The sequence below is a fragment of the Pongo pygmaeus genome, chromosome 15, assembly GCF_028885625.2.
Source record: "Pongo pygmaeus isolate AG05252 chromosome 15, NHGRI_mPonPyg2-v2.0_pri, whole genome shotgun sequence".
Lineage (NCBI taxonomy): Eukaryota > Metazoa > Chordata > Mammalia > Primates > Hominidae > Pongo > Pongo pygmaeus.
Window position 1 is genome coordinate 90,702,612 of NC_072388.2, and position 16,949 is coordinate 90,719,560.

The 16,949-nt window shown below is 39.9% G+C and overlaps 1 protein-coding gene across 2 annotated transcripts in view; it reads right to left on the minus strand.

The window, feature by feature from the left end:
• Nucleotides 1-16,949, minus strand: part of CATSPERB (cation channel sperm associated auxiliary subunit beta) — a 158,632-nt gene that overhangs the window by 89,055 nt on the left and 52,628 nt on the right. The window contains exons 11-14 of one of the 2 annotated variants that reach the window (XM_054448693.2): nt 14,916-14,982; nt 5,260-5,306; nt 3,925-4,074; nt 882-1,040 (exon numbers count right to left, since the gene is read on the minus strand). In XM_054448693.2, the coding sequence (XP_054304668.1) occupies nt 882-1,040; nt 3,925-4,074; nt 5,260-5,306; nt 14,916-14,982 (423 nt within the window). The remainder of the gene's footprint in view (nt 1-881; nt 1,041-3,924; nt 4,075-5,259; nt 5,307-14,915; nt 14,983-16,949) is intronic. The other variant, XM_054448695.2, reaches the window with a different exon arrangement.

A 16,949-nucleotide genomic window follows, 5' to 3' on the forward strand; every position in this document is an offset into this window, starting at 1 on the left:
ACCAAGAACCCACCGGAAGGAACCAATTCCAGACACAATGATTGTAAGTTTTCCAAGGGCTTCCCAGCCATGCAGAACTGTGAGTCAATTAAACCTCTTTTCTTTATAAATTACCCAGTCTCGGACAGTTCTTTATAGCAGTGTGAGAATGGACTAATACATAAACATTTAGTGTGAAAAACTAAAATATGGAAGAGAGTTTTAAGAAGACCTAGAAACAGGGTATCATCTTTAAAATCTCTAAATTTTGCACATAATATAGATATTTGAGAAATTGAATTAGTTCCTACTTTGGAAGTCATTGCAGTACTTTCTTAGTTCCAAAGTTTGCTTAATGTTTCATAATCTGTGGCCCTTACTTTTTTAAACTGTCAGATGCTCCATAGATGGTATAACTACTCCTTTACCAAGCTTTCAGTGTACTGATACAGAACTGACTGAAGGAGCAGCCAGAGGGTGGAAAATGCTACCAGGAGGAACTCAAAGAACAACAGAACCAGAAAGTCAAGCTCAGACAAAGTCAAACAGAAAAAGGCAAATATTAAATGCTGGAAACACCAGTTAGAAATACACTTTTGATGGGGTTAGTGGCAAAATCTAAGTAATTCAGAGCTGGAAAGACACGTATAGTAATTGGCAACATTCAAGATAACTCTGAGGTACCCACGGCTCATTTTCATCAGCCAACGAACTACCTGAAAGGTAAAAACTGATAATGGACACCAAGCTTAGTATACAATAAATAGTCAATAAATATTGTCTTCCCTCCCACTGCCATCTCTAGGTCATCAGAGAAGCTCTATTCTTAATGTACAGCCATGCAGCATACAGTAGGTGGATGATTTAACTCTAACACAGACTGAAGTTCCATGTGTACGCACCTGATTGCCATAAGCATACAAAAAGTGGCTTCGGGGATGAAATACCATTCCAACGGGAGAAGAGAATGATGAAGGAAACCGAAAAATTGGAAATTTTGATTGTGAATTTGGTTCATTATTTCTCAGGGTGCTCACAGACGCAACAGCAGTTTTCTTGACCTAGGTAAACAAAGAATGGGCAAGTCATAAGAATTTTGCCATTATTATTAGTCTGTGTTACAATTTTTAGAATTTCCTGTTACTTGCATTTTGATTAAGAGAGAGATACACTCACTAACACAACATAGAACTAGAAGGATTAGCAGTAATTGTTATCTCTTTACTCCACCACTCTGGCCCCTGCCACACACCCATCTTATAGTTGTTGAAAATGAAGTTTAGGAGATTAAATAATTTGTTGAAAGCTCTATAATTAACAGCAAAGAGAGGTTTATTATAGAATCACTGCTGAACTTGCCAGACAGACTCCAAAGCCCATGCTTATGACTATCATGCCAAAAGTGTGGATGCCTAAGCCACACCCCAGTTCTATTCAACCATTATTTTAAAGGGGATCAGAATATGACACCTCAGGCCAGGCGCAGTCTTCAGCTTAAAATTTTCTTTATATAAAAGTGGTTTGTAATCTCAGCACTTTGGGAGGCCTACGTGAGAGGATTGCTTGAGCCTAGGCATTTGAGAACAGCCTGGTCAACAAAGTGAGACCCAGCTGCATTAAAAAAAAACTTAAAAATTAGCCAGGCACGGTGGCATGCACCTGTAGTCCCAGCTACTAATCAACCTGAGGCAGAGGATCGCTTGAGCCAGGAGTTAGAGTCTATGGTGAGCTATGATCACACCACTGCACTCCAGCCTGAGTGAGAGTGAGACCGTCTCAAAAGAAAAAAAAAACGGAGATATGAAACCTCAAAATATGCCACTTTTGGCCAGGCGCAGTGGCTTACGCCTGTAATCCCAGCACTTTGGGAGGCTGAGCTGGGTTGATCACTTAAGGCCAGGAGTTCAAGGCCAGCCTGGACAACATGGCAAAACCCTGTCTCTACTAAAAATACAAAAATTAGCCGGCGTGGTGGCACACACCTGTAATTTCTGTTACTTGGGAGGCTGAGGTGGGAGAATCTCTTGAAACCGGGAGGCAGAGGTTGCAGTGAGCCAAGATCGCTCCACTGCACTCCAGCCTGGGTGACAGGGACCCTGTCTCAAAACAAAAAAATGCCACTTTTATATAAAGATAATTTTAAGCTGAAGACTGTTGAGATTCAACAGATGCAGAGAAAAAACTTTGGAGCCTTTTGTGTCTGACTAAAAGCAGGAACTGCTGGGAAATGAGGCTGACAGAAATTCCTCTCTGGGGCAGATCTACTCCTAGAAGGAAGAATGTAAATAAAACCTGTCCCAAATCCCTTCTCCAGAGGAGTTTTATAGCCCTGAAGGAGAAGGAAAGACCACTCATACCTACATTTACAAACATTATCAAAAACATTCATGTCTCCTGGCCAGGCGCTGTGGCTCATGCCTGCAATTCCAGCACTTTGGGATGCCAACGTGGGTGGATCACTTGCGGTCAGGAGTTCAAGACCAGCCTGGCCAACATGACAAAACCCCATCTCTACTAAAAAATACAAAAATTGGCCAGGTGTGGTGGCGGGCACCTGTAATCCCAGCTACTTGTGAAGCTATGGCAGGAGAATCGCTTGAGCCTGGGAGGCAGAGGTTACAGTGAGCCAAGATTGCACCATTGCACTCCAGCCTGGGCAGCAGGGCGAGACCCCATCTCAAAAAAACCCCAAAAAACCAACCAACAAAAAAAAAATCGCATCTTCTGTTTGCTGTCCTGAAAACCCATTTATCTTTTTTTTTTTTTTTTTTTTAAAAGCAATTTGTTTTTCCATAAATGGTTTTCTCCCTTTCCCCTTCACCTATTAAGATGGTACCTAACCGGCCAGGCGCGGTGGCTCACGCTTGTAATCCCAGCACTTTGGGAGGCCGAGGCGGGCGGATCACGAGGTCAGGAGATTGAGACCACGGTGAAACCCTGTCTCTACTAAAAATACAAAAAATTAGCCAGGCGTGGTGGCGGGCGCCTGTAGTCCCAGCTACTCGGAGAGGCTGAGGCAGGAGAATGGCATGAACCCAGGAGGCGGAGCCTGCAGTGAGCCGAGATTGCGCCACTGCACTCCAGCCTGGGCGACAGGGCGAGACTCTGTCTCAAAAACAACAACAACAACAACAACAACAAAAAGATGGTACCTAACTTCTAAATTTTAACCTCATCACTGAGTTTCCCATGTGTGCACACTGCACATGTAAATAAACTGTTTTCTCCTATTAATTTTTTTTTCAGTTTAATTTGCAAGGCTCCACTCATTGAACATAAGAAGGTGGAGGAAAGAGCTTTTTCGTTCCCTACAATCTTGACGATAGGTGCTGAACTTATGGTTTTGTTTGTTTGTTTGCTTGCTTGCTTGCTTGTTTGTTTTCTCAGACTGGGTTTTGCTCTGTCACCTCACCTGGTGTGCTAGAGTGCAGTAGTGCCTCACTGTGGTCTTGAAATCCTGGCCTCAAGCCTCCTGCCTTAGCCTCCCGAGTTGCTGGGATTACAGGCATGAGCCATCACAACTGTCAGTTTATGTGTTTTTTAATGGCTGTAAGAAGAATTCTAATTCACAGGTAGGGTTAAGGACGTTTGGAAGAAAAAATATAGATCTGTGGCAATTACTTCCATTTTTTTTCTGTTTAATTAACCATTTTATGGAATCTTAAATTTATATAGAAAAATCCCAGCTTATATTCTTTAGAGAATTAGCAAGGGAGAATCACTATGCATACAGCATCACGTTTTCCATTTTCATCAAAATGAATGACAACCAGGCAAGAAATCTCTAAAGTGTCAAGCTATATTATTGATCTTAAATAATTTTGCTGTAGCCAATTTTATAGGTTCTATTGCCAGACATAACAAGAATTTGAAAATAACTTTTGCTAAGGTAAATTTTTATTGTTGTCATGTCAAGATAAATTCCTTCTGGGATATAAGGCCTACCTTGTTATAGAAGAGGTAAACTCCAGTACCATGCTCTTGGTCAACAAGAAATGTTAGCACAGTTGGGAGAGTTTTTATTCCTTTAAAAATGTGAGGTAAGCAGGGTACCCATTCAAGAAATGGTTCCTGACTATAAAAACAAGAGCTTGACTATAAAAAAAAGAAGGGAAAAATTAATGCTGTTTTTGAAATATAAGTTCTAATTCTCTTAGTGAAACTAGCCCAGTTGTTCATAGAAGTAATATTTACAGTTTTTTGAACAAACATATAAATTAACCCTCCCTCCCTGGTCTTAAAACCCACTGGTCTTTAAACTCCCTGGTCTTAAAACCTACATTTGTCTCATCTGAATTCCTTCTTTAGGAAATCGACACTTGGGCAAGAAACTTGACCCTTAGGCAAGGAACTGAAACTCAACGGATCACTGCATCCAGATAATGAGAAGTCAGACTCCTCATTCATCATGGTTGCTTCTTTATCCATCTCTAATTCCTGTTTTCCTACCTTCCTTTCTGTGTAAATCCCCCAATTTTACTCAGAGAGACAGGTTTGAGATTTTTATCTACCATTCTCCTTGGCTGCAGCACCCGATTAAAGCCTTCTTCCCTGGCAATACTTGTTGACTCAGTGACTGGCAGTCTATACAGCAAGAAGCAGGACCTAGACTGAATCCCTGGTGTTTTAGTAACAGTAGGAAAATAAATTAACAACCATTGTGTTGCTCTGACTGATCACAATTGTTTTTTAAAAAATCCTTAATGTGGCTGGGTTTGGTGGCTCACACCTGTAACCCCAGCACTTTGGGAGGCTAAGGTGGGCGGGTCACGAGGTCAAGAGATCAAGACCATCCTGGCCAGCATGGTGAAACCCTGTCTCTACTAAAAATACAAAAATTAGCTGGACGTGGTGGAGCGTGCCTGTAGTCCCAGCTACTTGGGATGCTGAGGCAGGAGAATTGCTTGAACCTGGGAGGCAGAGGTTGCAGTGAGCCAAGATCATGCCACCACACTCCAGCCTGGAGAAAGAGCGAGACTCCGTCTCAAAAAAAAAAAAAAAAAATCCTTAATGTCTGTGCCTCTCTTCTGAGGGATATGAGCCCAGAAAACATTGCAGTGCATGTCTTTCTGGTATGAATTGTTTTTCTAGAATCATTGCTTAGGTCCTGATTAACATAATTAGGTAAGGACTAATAAACCCAAGTAGAAACACCACCAGGAGCAAAGAGTGATTGTGAAGGCTTTCAGTCTGTAGAATTGCCATTTTTTTAGATTAATCACAATCCCTGAAGTCATGCACAACAAAATTTCTTAACTTATAAAATATTCAATATCATACCTCACTCAGGGTTCTGTTTCTCTCAAAGGTGACTGTAACATAATCAACTACAAAATAAATACAAGGGTACAGGAATTATGAGCACATCTGTATTTCTAAAACCGGAAGGGTTAGTCTTAATAGTCTTCATGAAAATCATAGAAATTATTTTTGCAAGTAAACCTTATGGTAAATGAAAATAATAATAATAATAAAAGTTATGTATCATCAAGTAATGTATACTCAAATCTAATTTTCTTATCCCTATTTCAAGTGTACCTATTGTCTCAGATTTAAGTTAGAATTTTTTTTGTTTTAGGCCATTAACTTATATAAAGCAAACTTATCTTTATATTTTGTTCTAGTTTTATTTTATGTCATTTTATTAAATCTAGTTGTAACTGAGTAGCTTAGATTCAAAATGGATTTTAAAACTTTTTTTTATTCCTTTCTTGATTTTTGCCTTGAAAACATACTTTGGAACTTTGTTTCCCTCCCTTCCCACTCAACACTCCCTGCACTGCTAGCTTATCTAATTATGTTCTTGCTTAGAAGTTCCGGGGGCTAATTTTGAAACAAATCAGACATGGAGACTCAGTTGTAAAATTCCAGAGATTACCTCAAGGAGGTTAGTCTACAACCTGGCCATCGTGAAGATGACACCAGCCTATGTTCCAGGTGGAGCATGACTCAAGATAGCCACTGGGACAGGACACACAGACCTTGCACCCAGCATCACCCCTGAATGCCTCCCACCCCAAGTTCCCTCTTCTAAACTCCTCTCCCCAGCCTAAAGTTTGGAATGGTCTTTTAAAGGCGTGAGCCTGGACACTCTCCCAACTGCTGGCTTTTGGAATAAAAGTCACTTTCCTTTCACTGCATCTCATCCTTGTTCATTTGGCTTTATATGTGGCAAGCAGCCAAGCTTGCTTTCATTACAAATTTGGTAGTCCCTTTAGGGAGTCTGCATTTTGAGTGGTCTAGTCTGTCAACCTGGTTTGCAACGAGTGGGGCAACTGGCCGCAGCAGTGTTCCAGGGCTTTCCTATTCATGCTACTGGATGGGACAAGAGTTGCTCATGAATATTAGCTGCTGTTGGCTAGCTGATCCTGCGGCTGGGGCTCTGGGCATTTTCCTGGCAGCTGCTGAGATACTTTAGTCTCAGGAAATCTCCCTTCTCTCCCTGTCACGGCGTTAGCTGCCTACTACACTTTGCTGGTGCAGGGAAAGTGACAAGTGAAGAAGTTAACAGACTTCAGAACTGGATAAGTCAACTGGAATGAACCCAGGTCTCCTCTGTCTCTTCTGTGGTAACACTTGAGCTCTGCTCCATTTGGACGTAGCTGCTTGTGACATTGTCTGGGCAGGTACACCATCTTTATCTGTGGCACCACTTGAGCTTTGTTCTGTTTTGACCTAGCTGCTCATGGGGCCATCTGAAGTTGAGACAAGGTTTCAGGACTTTTATCTAGTCCCCTTGATGGGGAATCAGCCTGGGAGTGTACCATCTGAATCTGTAACTGTGTATGTATGTGATCTACATTTGGGCCCTCATCTACTTGCAACTTTCTTTCCTTCTTTCTCTACCCTTTAAGACAGGCTGTATAAGCCCCCCACTCAATCTAGGGATCCAACCCTGAAGTAGAACAACTTCTGTCACCCTGGTTCTTGGCTGGGTTGCTCTTTCTCGGGCCCCAAAGTACTTCTCAGAGCTGTGCCAGATCTTATGGGGGAAAGAAGCATGTGAATTCTTCTGTGGGTTATCTAAATGGGCCTCTATCCCACTTATGATTTTCAATGTTATTTGTTGGAAATACCTGGGATAAATGTTTAAACAGTCCCAACTCCAATTCTTTTGCCCTTTCTGTCCACTTGTTTTGCCATCTCATTTGTTGCCCTTCCATTACTGCTTACTGGGATCGCAGCAGGACCTGGACTTAGATTAAGGTTGATGTGTTAAAAAAGGCTACATTGGTCATCGCCAGTCATTAGACTGTTGGGGAAATTAATTCTTTTACATGTTTGGCTCTCCTAACTGTGTGGTAAAATTTACACAGACATGCCTGTTGGGACCATGAATGGTGACATCAACACTGGTTGTGTAAAATAAGGAGCATTCACCCAACTCCTGGCGATCTAGTTGCAGGGAATTATTGATACAGAGGCAAAGGCAAGGCATCAATATAGGCTGCTCCTCTGCTCACTAAAGGCCCCTGATTTTGTCATCCTCTTTGGGACTCCAGCTGGTTACATATTATGGTCCATTTCTGTGCACATTTTAAACTGATGGGCAAGTTATAGCAAAAAAAAGTCAGAGTTTACATGGTTAATTTGCAACTATAAAGTTAATCAGAGTTCTAAAGTTCTCTATCTTCTTTTTTTTTTCTGCCTGCCTTGAATCTGCTTTGAATCTGCTTTTACTAAGCTGTGGTGCTAAGATAAGACTCATTATTTATGTTCTAACTGAAATGTAAACATTGGAAGCTCATTTGGAATGGAAGAAAAAAGGATAAAAGAGACTTTTAAAAACTGAACTGCCACATGAAATTTAAATTAGTTTTTTCTAATTCTGTAAGGAATGTCAATGGTATGGAACCAAAAAAGAGCCTGTATAGCCAAGACAATCCTAAGCAAAAAGAACAAAGCTGGAGGCATCATGCTACCTGACTTCAAACTATACTACAAGCCCACAGTAACCAATACAGCATGGTACTGGTACCAAAACAGACATCTAGACCAATGGAACATAACAGAGACCTCAGAAATAACACCACACATCTACAACCATCTCATCTTCGAAAAACCTGAGAAAAACAAGCAATGGGGAAATAATTCCCTATTTAATAAATGGTGCTGGGAAAACTGGCTACCAATATGCAGAAAACTGAAACTGAACCCCTTCCTCATACCTTATAGAAAAATTAATTCAAGATGGATTAAACACTTAAATGTAAAACCCAAAGCCATAAAAATCCTGGAAGAAAACCTAGGCAACACCATTCAGGACATAGGCATGGGCAAAGACTTCATGATGAAAACACCAAAAGCAATTGTAACAAAAGCCAAAATTGACAAACAGGATCTAATTAAACTAAAGAGCTCCTGCACAGCAAAAGAAACTATCATTAGAGGGAACAGGCAGCCTACAGAATGGGAAAATATTTTTGTAATCTACCCAAGAATCTACAAAGAATCTACAAGGAACTTAAACAAATTTACAAGAAAAAAAACAATCCCATCAAAAAGTGGGCAAAGGATATGAACAGACACTTCTCAAAATAAGACATTTATGCGGCCAAGAAACATATGAAAAAAAAGTACAACATCACTAATCATTAAAGAAATGCAAATCAAAACCACAATGAGATACCATCTTACACCTGTCAGAATGGTGATTATTAAAAAGCCAAGAAACAATAGATGCTGGCAAGGCTGTGGAGAAATAGGAATGCTTTTACACATTGGTGGGAATGTAAATTAGTTCAGTCATTGTGGAGACAGTGTGGCAATTCCTCAAGGATCTAGAACCAGAAATGTCATTTGACCCAGCAATCCCATTACTGGGTATATACTCTAAGGAAAATAAATCATTCTACTATAAAGGCACATGCGTATTTGGGCCCTTATCTACTTGCTACTTTATTGCAGCACTAGTAACAATAGCAAAGACATGCAACCAACCCAAATACCCATCAATGATAGATGGGATAAAGAAAATGGGTACATGTACACCATGGAATACCATGCAGCCCTAAAAAGGAATGAGATCATGTCCTTTGCAGGGACATGGATGAAGCTGGAAGCCATAATCCTCAGCAAACTAACACAGGAACAGAAGAAAACCAAACACCACATGTTCTTACTCATAAGTGGGAGTTGAACAGTGAGAACACATGGACACAAGGAAGGGAACAACACACACCAGGGCCAACTGGCGGGTGGGGGGCAAGGTGGGAGAGAGCATTAGGACAAATAGCTAATGCATATGGGGCTTAAAACCTAGATGATGGTTGATAGATGCAGCAAACCACCATGGCACATACATACCTATGTAATAAGCCTACACGTTCTGCACTTGCATCCTGGAACTTAAAGTAAAATAAAAATAAAAATAAAAAAATTGAACTGCCATAGAGACTGCTTTAGCCAAATTTTGGTCCATTGCCTTTCTTGGATTACCTGCTAAGGCAAACAAAGTTCAGCCATGTGAACAGATTCCAGTTTTGTCACAAAAATAATTCAGATCCAGCTATCTTCTATAAAATGATGAGATTATATTGCTATCTTGTGGCTAGAATTCTAAGGTAAAAGCTATTGGATATTTGTGTGTGCATATACATGTTTAGATATATTTATGTGAAGTTGATGTTTTATGTGATGTGTCATATCTGGCACACTACCAAGCTGGCTTATAAGTAAATGAGTACTCATAAATGAAATCCAAAAGCTCTTCAAGTGCACATGCATCTTTGATAAATAAAACTGGTTTAAAATATGATTAATAAAGTTAACATAGAAATGTCTTCAGAAGTGTCAGCATACATTTTTGTCTGAGTTTACTGATTAGATATGTTTTGTATTTGCCTCTGCTAGATATATTAAGCTGTCTGGATTTGGCATAAAAGTTATAAGGCTATAAACCCAGCCAAAAGCAGAATGATCTTTGTTTGTATGATTTTTTTGATAAATAAGACTAATGTAATATTGGTGGTTCAATAAAAACAGCTGAATCTTCTAAGTTGTCAGCAAAATGCCCATGTGTTTAACTTTAAGGTTCTTAGGTGAATCCCTGATGTTTACAAGCTTTAAAAATGGTTAACAGGAAAATAACTTTAAATGATGACTAGTGCTGTCTAATATCTCCGTTTTCAAAAGTAATCTAGATAAATGATTAAAAATGAAAAAATCAAATTACATGTAAATGGGGTAAATGCTTGCAGGTAAACTTTTAATGAAATTTAAAATCTTAAAATTATTTTGGATGCTCATTTGGATGTCTAGGTCATTTCCAACTAAAAAAGGGTTATGATGTGGGAAAACATGTTTTTAAAACTTGTAGAATTATTTCATCTATAAAATGTTAACATCTGATAAACAGTTCAGGATTTCTTGCTTCCTAAGCTTTCACTAAAGTTTAAAGTTATTAAAAATAAAAATACTAGGTAATATATAATTCTGTAAGTTGTGTTCCTATTAAAATAATTTTGTATGAGGAAATATCTTATATGGTAAATTTCTGTCCTAAAGTAAAATGGTTGTTTAGGAAAGAGATAATATAGGACAAGATAGAAAGTCTAAGCATGCCATAGATGGCCTATGTCACATGTAAGATTTTACATCTTATCAAGATAATTTCTATGTTGTCTTTATTAGATTTTTGATAGCTTAAAAAACCTCAGATTTAAAAGGGTTTTTACAGCCACATAACCGTCTATGTTGTCCTTAAAGTCTTTTGATTATCACTTTGGTTAGATGAATAACTATTGTTTTACAATGACCTATCATTCTATTTTGACCAAATGTTTTGAGCCTTTTAACATCTTTCACAAACGTCCTCAAAATCAAATCCTAAATTAAATCTCTGACTTATTTCTTGGGCTCATCAAAGCTATAAAAATTAATCAATGCAAGTCTGTAAATCTTTTTATGGCTTCCAGTCAGGTCATAGACTCCAGTATCACCATCTCCAGCCTCTTGAAAAGGTCCTTAACAGGTGCTATTAACTAATCCATGTGCTGTTAATTTACAGGGCTTTGACTCCTAGATGGACATATCTCATCTAAAGAAGACGCTGACTCTGCCAGTATCTGATACCAATCTCAAGTCAACCAAAGCCTCATCTTTAGACCCAGACAAAGGCAACAATCAACGTATACTGCCTTAATAGGACACAGGACAAGCCTGTATTAAAAAACATTAAGGTTCATTTACTAATTTTGCCCCTATCTGAATTAATATAATTTATTCTGTGCCTTAATTCTAAATAATTTAAATGTTTAGCTACCTGTGAGCTTCCTTTCCTGTCATTCTCAGAATGAGGCAAGGCTTATGACCATTTTGTTTGAAATGTTGCCAATTATGTTTTACTTTACCTCCAAAATTGAAACTATCCAATCCTTTTAGGCCCAGGGACTATTGCAGAAGTGGTGATCATGTGATATTATAAGGGTTGGTTTTGAGGCATAAACTTAGTTCAGAACCTCCAAATCAAGGACAGGCACACAGATGCCTAAACAGCTAAACAAAATGCTTGTGTTTTGTATAACTAATTGCTACAAGCTAAGATTATAGTAGCCCAATGCATAAACTATATACATAAGTCAATTTTATAACTTTGTTTTTGGCTTTTGGTTAAGGGTTAATGAGTGCCTGCCCTCCTCCATTCTAATCTGGCCTGAAATGTTTAATTGGCTATAAGTCTTTTGACTCTAAGTTCCTTGGCCATAGGTGTCCCACTGGAGGGCATGACGGACCTGGGACAGGTAGTCATACCACCCCAGCATTAGTATGGGACAAAGTAAAACTTGCCCACTGATACTGCCTCTGGCATATCTTTACCAAAAAAGAGGAAATATAAACTAAAAAATAAAATACTGAGTCCCCTACCAGCTGAACAAACCCTCCCCCTTGGCCAAGGGAACCCTAAGAAAAACCCTTAAAAACTTAATTCCCAGCCATGATGGGATGGAAAGTCAGGCATGCCTCATTATATTCCCTCCATTTTATGATTTAGACACTACTATTGACCACTATTAATTATCACATGACTGACAGAACAGGTTCTTTATGGCAATAAGCTATCAAATTATAAACAGGACCTAAGCCCATGCCAGACAAGGACTAAATCTCCCCACAAGGTAAACGGAGTCATACGTTACATGCATGTTCGCTCAATATGCATGTGTCAGGACCACTTTCATAAATATTCATAGGTCCTCCTATAACTTGTTCAATTCGTACGTTTAGCCAACCTTTCATCATGTCCCCACAGGACCCCTGAGTATAATGGACAATGGAGAACAAACTTACTTTCTTATTGATATGGGGGGCTATATATTCTATAGTTAACATCTGCCTATCTTCTGATTCAAAAAAGACTGTTATGGTTGCAGGAATGTCAGGGCAAATTGTGACTCACCCCTTCCTACAACTTGTAGATTGTCATCTGAAAGACCACAATGACAGGAAAAACTAAAGAGATAAACTACACTCTAAAAAAATTGCATTGCCAAAATATGTCAAGAAAGTAATTTGACTTGGGATGAATTTTTCCCATCGCCTCGCTCTGAGTCAAGGTAATACCCCAAAGTGGGAGCAGGTTGAACTCTTTTGAGATTGTTTATGGGAGACCCTCCCTGGGAGTCCCACCTTTAGACCTAATAAATGAATTAAGAGTTAAACAATACATACACCAGTTAGGGCAGACGTTACTAACCATGCATCAGTTTTCTGCTTCCAGGTCCTCATACCCTAGGGGCGAGTCCCTTCACCCTTTCCACCAAGAGTTAAGGTACTGCTAAAAAGTCTTGGAAAAAAACAAGGACCTGACCAGCAGCTAGCCAAAAATGGATGGGACTTATGATGCACTGCTGACCATGCATTCATCTGTCAAAATTGGCTGGAATTAAACCCTGGATACATCACACTCAGGTGAAGGCTCATCTTCAACCTGATACTTCAGACAACCAGCCTGCCTGTTCATGTGTGCCAAGAAAAGACCTAAAGCTGTATTAAAGAAAAAAAACCACACACAGATAAGTACTATCCTTTTCTTAACATGAACTTCTTAACAAGTTTTGTAGTCATGAATACATTATTTTTCTCTGCTGAAACTAACCTTTTTGCTGAATGGGCACAAATGGCGGCTTCCCTCCGGAATAGAACAGACTGCTGGGTCTGTGGGGAATTGCCCTTTCTTCCACTGCAGGCTTTCCATGGTGCATGCAAGCCACCAACCTAAGTACTTGGAGTCATTTCTATACCTGGTATGGGGCAATTCACCCATTTCCCTTTCATGGCCATAACTCATCTCATCATAAGCCTCATGAATTTCCTACTTGCCAGGAAATCAGGAAACATGTTTTTCAACTCAGTTGCAAGCAGGTCAATGTCATCTCCACCGTGGGATGTGCTGTACACAGTGGTGTCAGATGGCTGACAGAGGTACAAATACAGGTAATAGGTCAAGCAACACTGTGCACTGAACACCACAACCACAGCACACCTCAAGCTAATACCTGTAACATGGGATGGTTACCTCCCCAGCAATGTAATCAAACTCTTCAACTGACTAGCAATTATATGGCTGAGGTAGCAAAACAGCTCCTTCTCACATGGAGCCAACCCTTCCCCCTGGGGCTGCCTATGGGCCTGTGGCACTCAGAGTTGGCCCTTCCTACCCTTTGATTGGACTGGCAGATGCATCTGGGAGCACCCTTACCTACCAGGATGAATCCTGTTCCATCTAGACTCTGCCTGCCAACTGGGAAAGCACAAACGCCAGACACCACTGTCAAAAATGGGCATCCTGGTGGTTTTACCCACTAGCCATCTTTTTCTCCCAGGCAGTGACCATAGATGTAGAATTACAAGTAGAGGCCCTGGCTAAGCATATGGCTGCTGCCTTTAATAACACCCACCATGCCATCACTCTTCTTACTGAAGAAACTTCCAGATTAGGCAAGTGGCCTTACAAAACTATATGGCTGTAGATATCCTAACTGCAGCCTAAAGCGGCACTAGTGCATTACGACTGTTGTCTATATATACTAGATTATTCTCACAATATAACCTAACCTGTGCATGCATTGGATACTCATATTCTGCTATAGATACCTTCTCCCAATAACAGATTGGTTTAGTCAGCCCCTTAGTGCATGGAAGACTTTCATATATAGCACGATTGGTATTTTGCTCATTGTCCTCTTCCGCTGCTGTGGATTTTATTGCTATTGTATACTCTGCACAAGGATGTAGGAAAGATGTTCTCAGAAACTCCTATGTCCCTGCACCATAATGCTCCTGCAAATTCCTACTGCAAGTCTAGGAACTCGAGAATAGTTCCAACTCCAGGTGGACAAATTCAGTTCTGGTACCTCCTAACTATGGCCCTTCTCAGCAGGAAGTAGCCAGATCGACTATGCCACCCATTTTCCATAGAAATGGAATGGAATTTCACAATGGAAAGTTGCAACTGAGTGGCTTAGGTTAAAAATGCATTTTTGAAACTGTTTTTTCTTTTCTTGCTTTTAGCCTTGAAAACACACTTTGAAATTCTTGGTTTCCCTCCCTTCCCACCCAACACTCCCTTGTACTGCTGGCTTATCTAATTATGTGATTGCTTAGAAGTTCCAGGGGCTAATTTTGAGACAAATCAGACATGGAGACTCAGCTGTGAAATTCCAGAGATTACCTCAGGGAGGTTAGTCTACAACCTGCCCGTCGTGAAGATGACACTAGCCTATCTTCCAGGTGGAGCATGGCTCAAGATAGCCACTGGGACAGGACATACAGACCTTGCACCCAGCATCACTCCTGAATGCCTCCCACCCCAAGTTCCCCTTTTTAAACCCTCCCCAGCCTAAAGTTTGGAATGGTCTTCCAAAGGCTGAGCTTGCATTCAGTTACACATATATGTAAAAGTCTCTTAATACAGTATATCTTTAACTAAAATTTACCTTCAAAATGCTCTCTGTTAGCAAAACATCTTTCATTATACCACAATTTTCCTTTCACATAGTCAACCTACATAAATAAATAAAATATCACTTAGCCAATATGTAGACTTAAGATATCTTAAGATATAAGATAGAAAAAACTAAAAAATTTCAAAGTTTGATAGTTCAGGAATGTAAGGCAAATAAAGAGACAAAAATTGTATGCAAATAAAATAAAAGGTTGTAGAATGAGGACAAGAAACAGGAATATACATTTTGAACAATGCACAAAAAAGGCATAAAGAGAAAAGAAATCACACATGAATTAGCATATGTTAATGGAGGATGCCCTTGTCTGTGAACTGTCTTTCGGAAGCTACCAGAAGCCATTAGTCTTTCAGCACAGTTACAATGGGTCACATGTTTAGCTTTTATTCCTCATTAGTGGCAGCTGGGTTTAAGGAGCATTCCCAGAAGCCTGACAGCAGCAAGAAGAAACAGGAAAAAGGTTTTGAAAATTGGTCATGAGAGACAAGCTTCAATATATTGAATGTGTTGGATATAAATGTTGGATATTAATTAAATGCAACAGTTTGAGATTATTTTATTATAGGAAGATTCTGACCTTCAAATTTCTGTTGGGATATAAGAAAGACTTTTTTACATTTTTATAGACTAATAATAAAATCTGTATGATCTGTGTGCAAAAGCCTTTGCTGATATCTAATGACAAAACTTGAACACATGAGGAGACACTTCTTTTTTTTTTTTTTTAAATTGAGAAGGAGTCTTACTCTGTTGCCCAGGCTGGAATGCAGTAGCACAATTTCGGCTCACTACAAACTCCACCTCTCAGGTTCAAGTGATTCTCCTGCCTCAGCCTCCTGAGTAGCTGGGATTATAGCCACACGCCACCATGCTTGGCTAATTTTTTTTGTATTTTAGTAGAGACAAGGTTTCACCATGTTGGCCAGGCTGGTCTCGAACTCCTGACCTCAAGTGATCCACCCGCCTCGGCCTCCCAAAGTGCTGGCATTATAGGTGTGAGCTACTGCGCTGACCAGGGAGTCACTTTATTTATTTATTTATTGATATGGGGTCCTGGCTCTGTCACCCAGGCTAGAGTGCAGTGGCATGATCGTAGCTCACTCTAGCCTCAAACTCTTCAGCTTAATCAATCCTCCTTTCTCAGCCTCCCAAATAGCTGGGACTACAGGTGTGCATCACCATGCCTGGGTAATTTTTTAATTTTTTGAGGGAAAGGAGTCTCACTATATTGCCCAGGCTAGTCTAGAGCTCCTGAACTTAAGCAATTCTCCTGCTTTGGCTTTGTAAAGCACTGGGACTATAGGCATGAGCCACTATGCCTGGCCGCCAATGAATTTTTTTAAGTATCTACATTGTGCCATGTACTGTGCTGAGATTTTTCATATGTAATGTTACTTAATCACCTCATTACTAAGAGGTAGATATTGTTATGCTCATTTTAAAATGAAGAAATTGAGGTCCAGAGAGTTATACAACTTGTTCAAAATTTTATGTTACATGACTGATAAGTTAGTCCAAAATTTGAATCCAGTCTGTCTTCATTTATTCACTCATTGACTCAATAAATATTCATTGAGACTGCCTATGTGCAGGGCCGTGTGGTAACTTATCAGGATACAATAGTAAATAAGATAGATCTCGACCGGAACCTAAAATCTTGTGAGGCTAGTCTGGGGGCTCAACAGACAAAATAGGGTGATAATGATAGGAATTTGTGCTGAGAACTTGGAGCATGCACAGGAGGAGCACCTTGGTGGTCAGGGAAGGATTTCTGAAGAATGAGTTGAAATTCTCTAAGTGAAATAGGAGGGAGCAGTGCATGCTAAGAAGACAAAACATGTTATGCAAAGAGTCAAGGTGTGAGAAATGTTAGCACATTCAGGGAAGGTGAGTGGTTTAGGATGGCCAGGCAGGATGGCTGCAGGGAGGGGCAGGATGGCTGCAGGTAGAGGCAGGCACACTCAGGCTGAAGCAGTAAGCATTTTGTGTGTCACAAGAATTTTAATT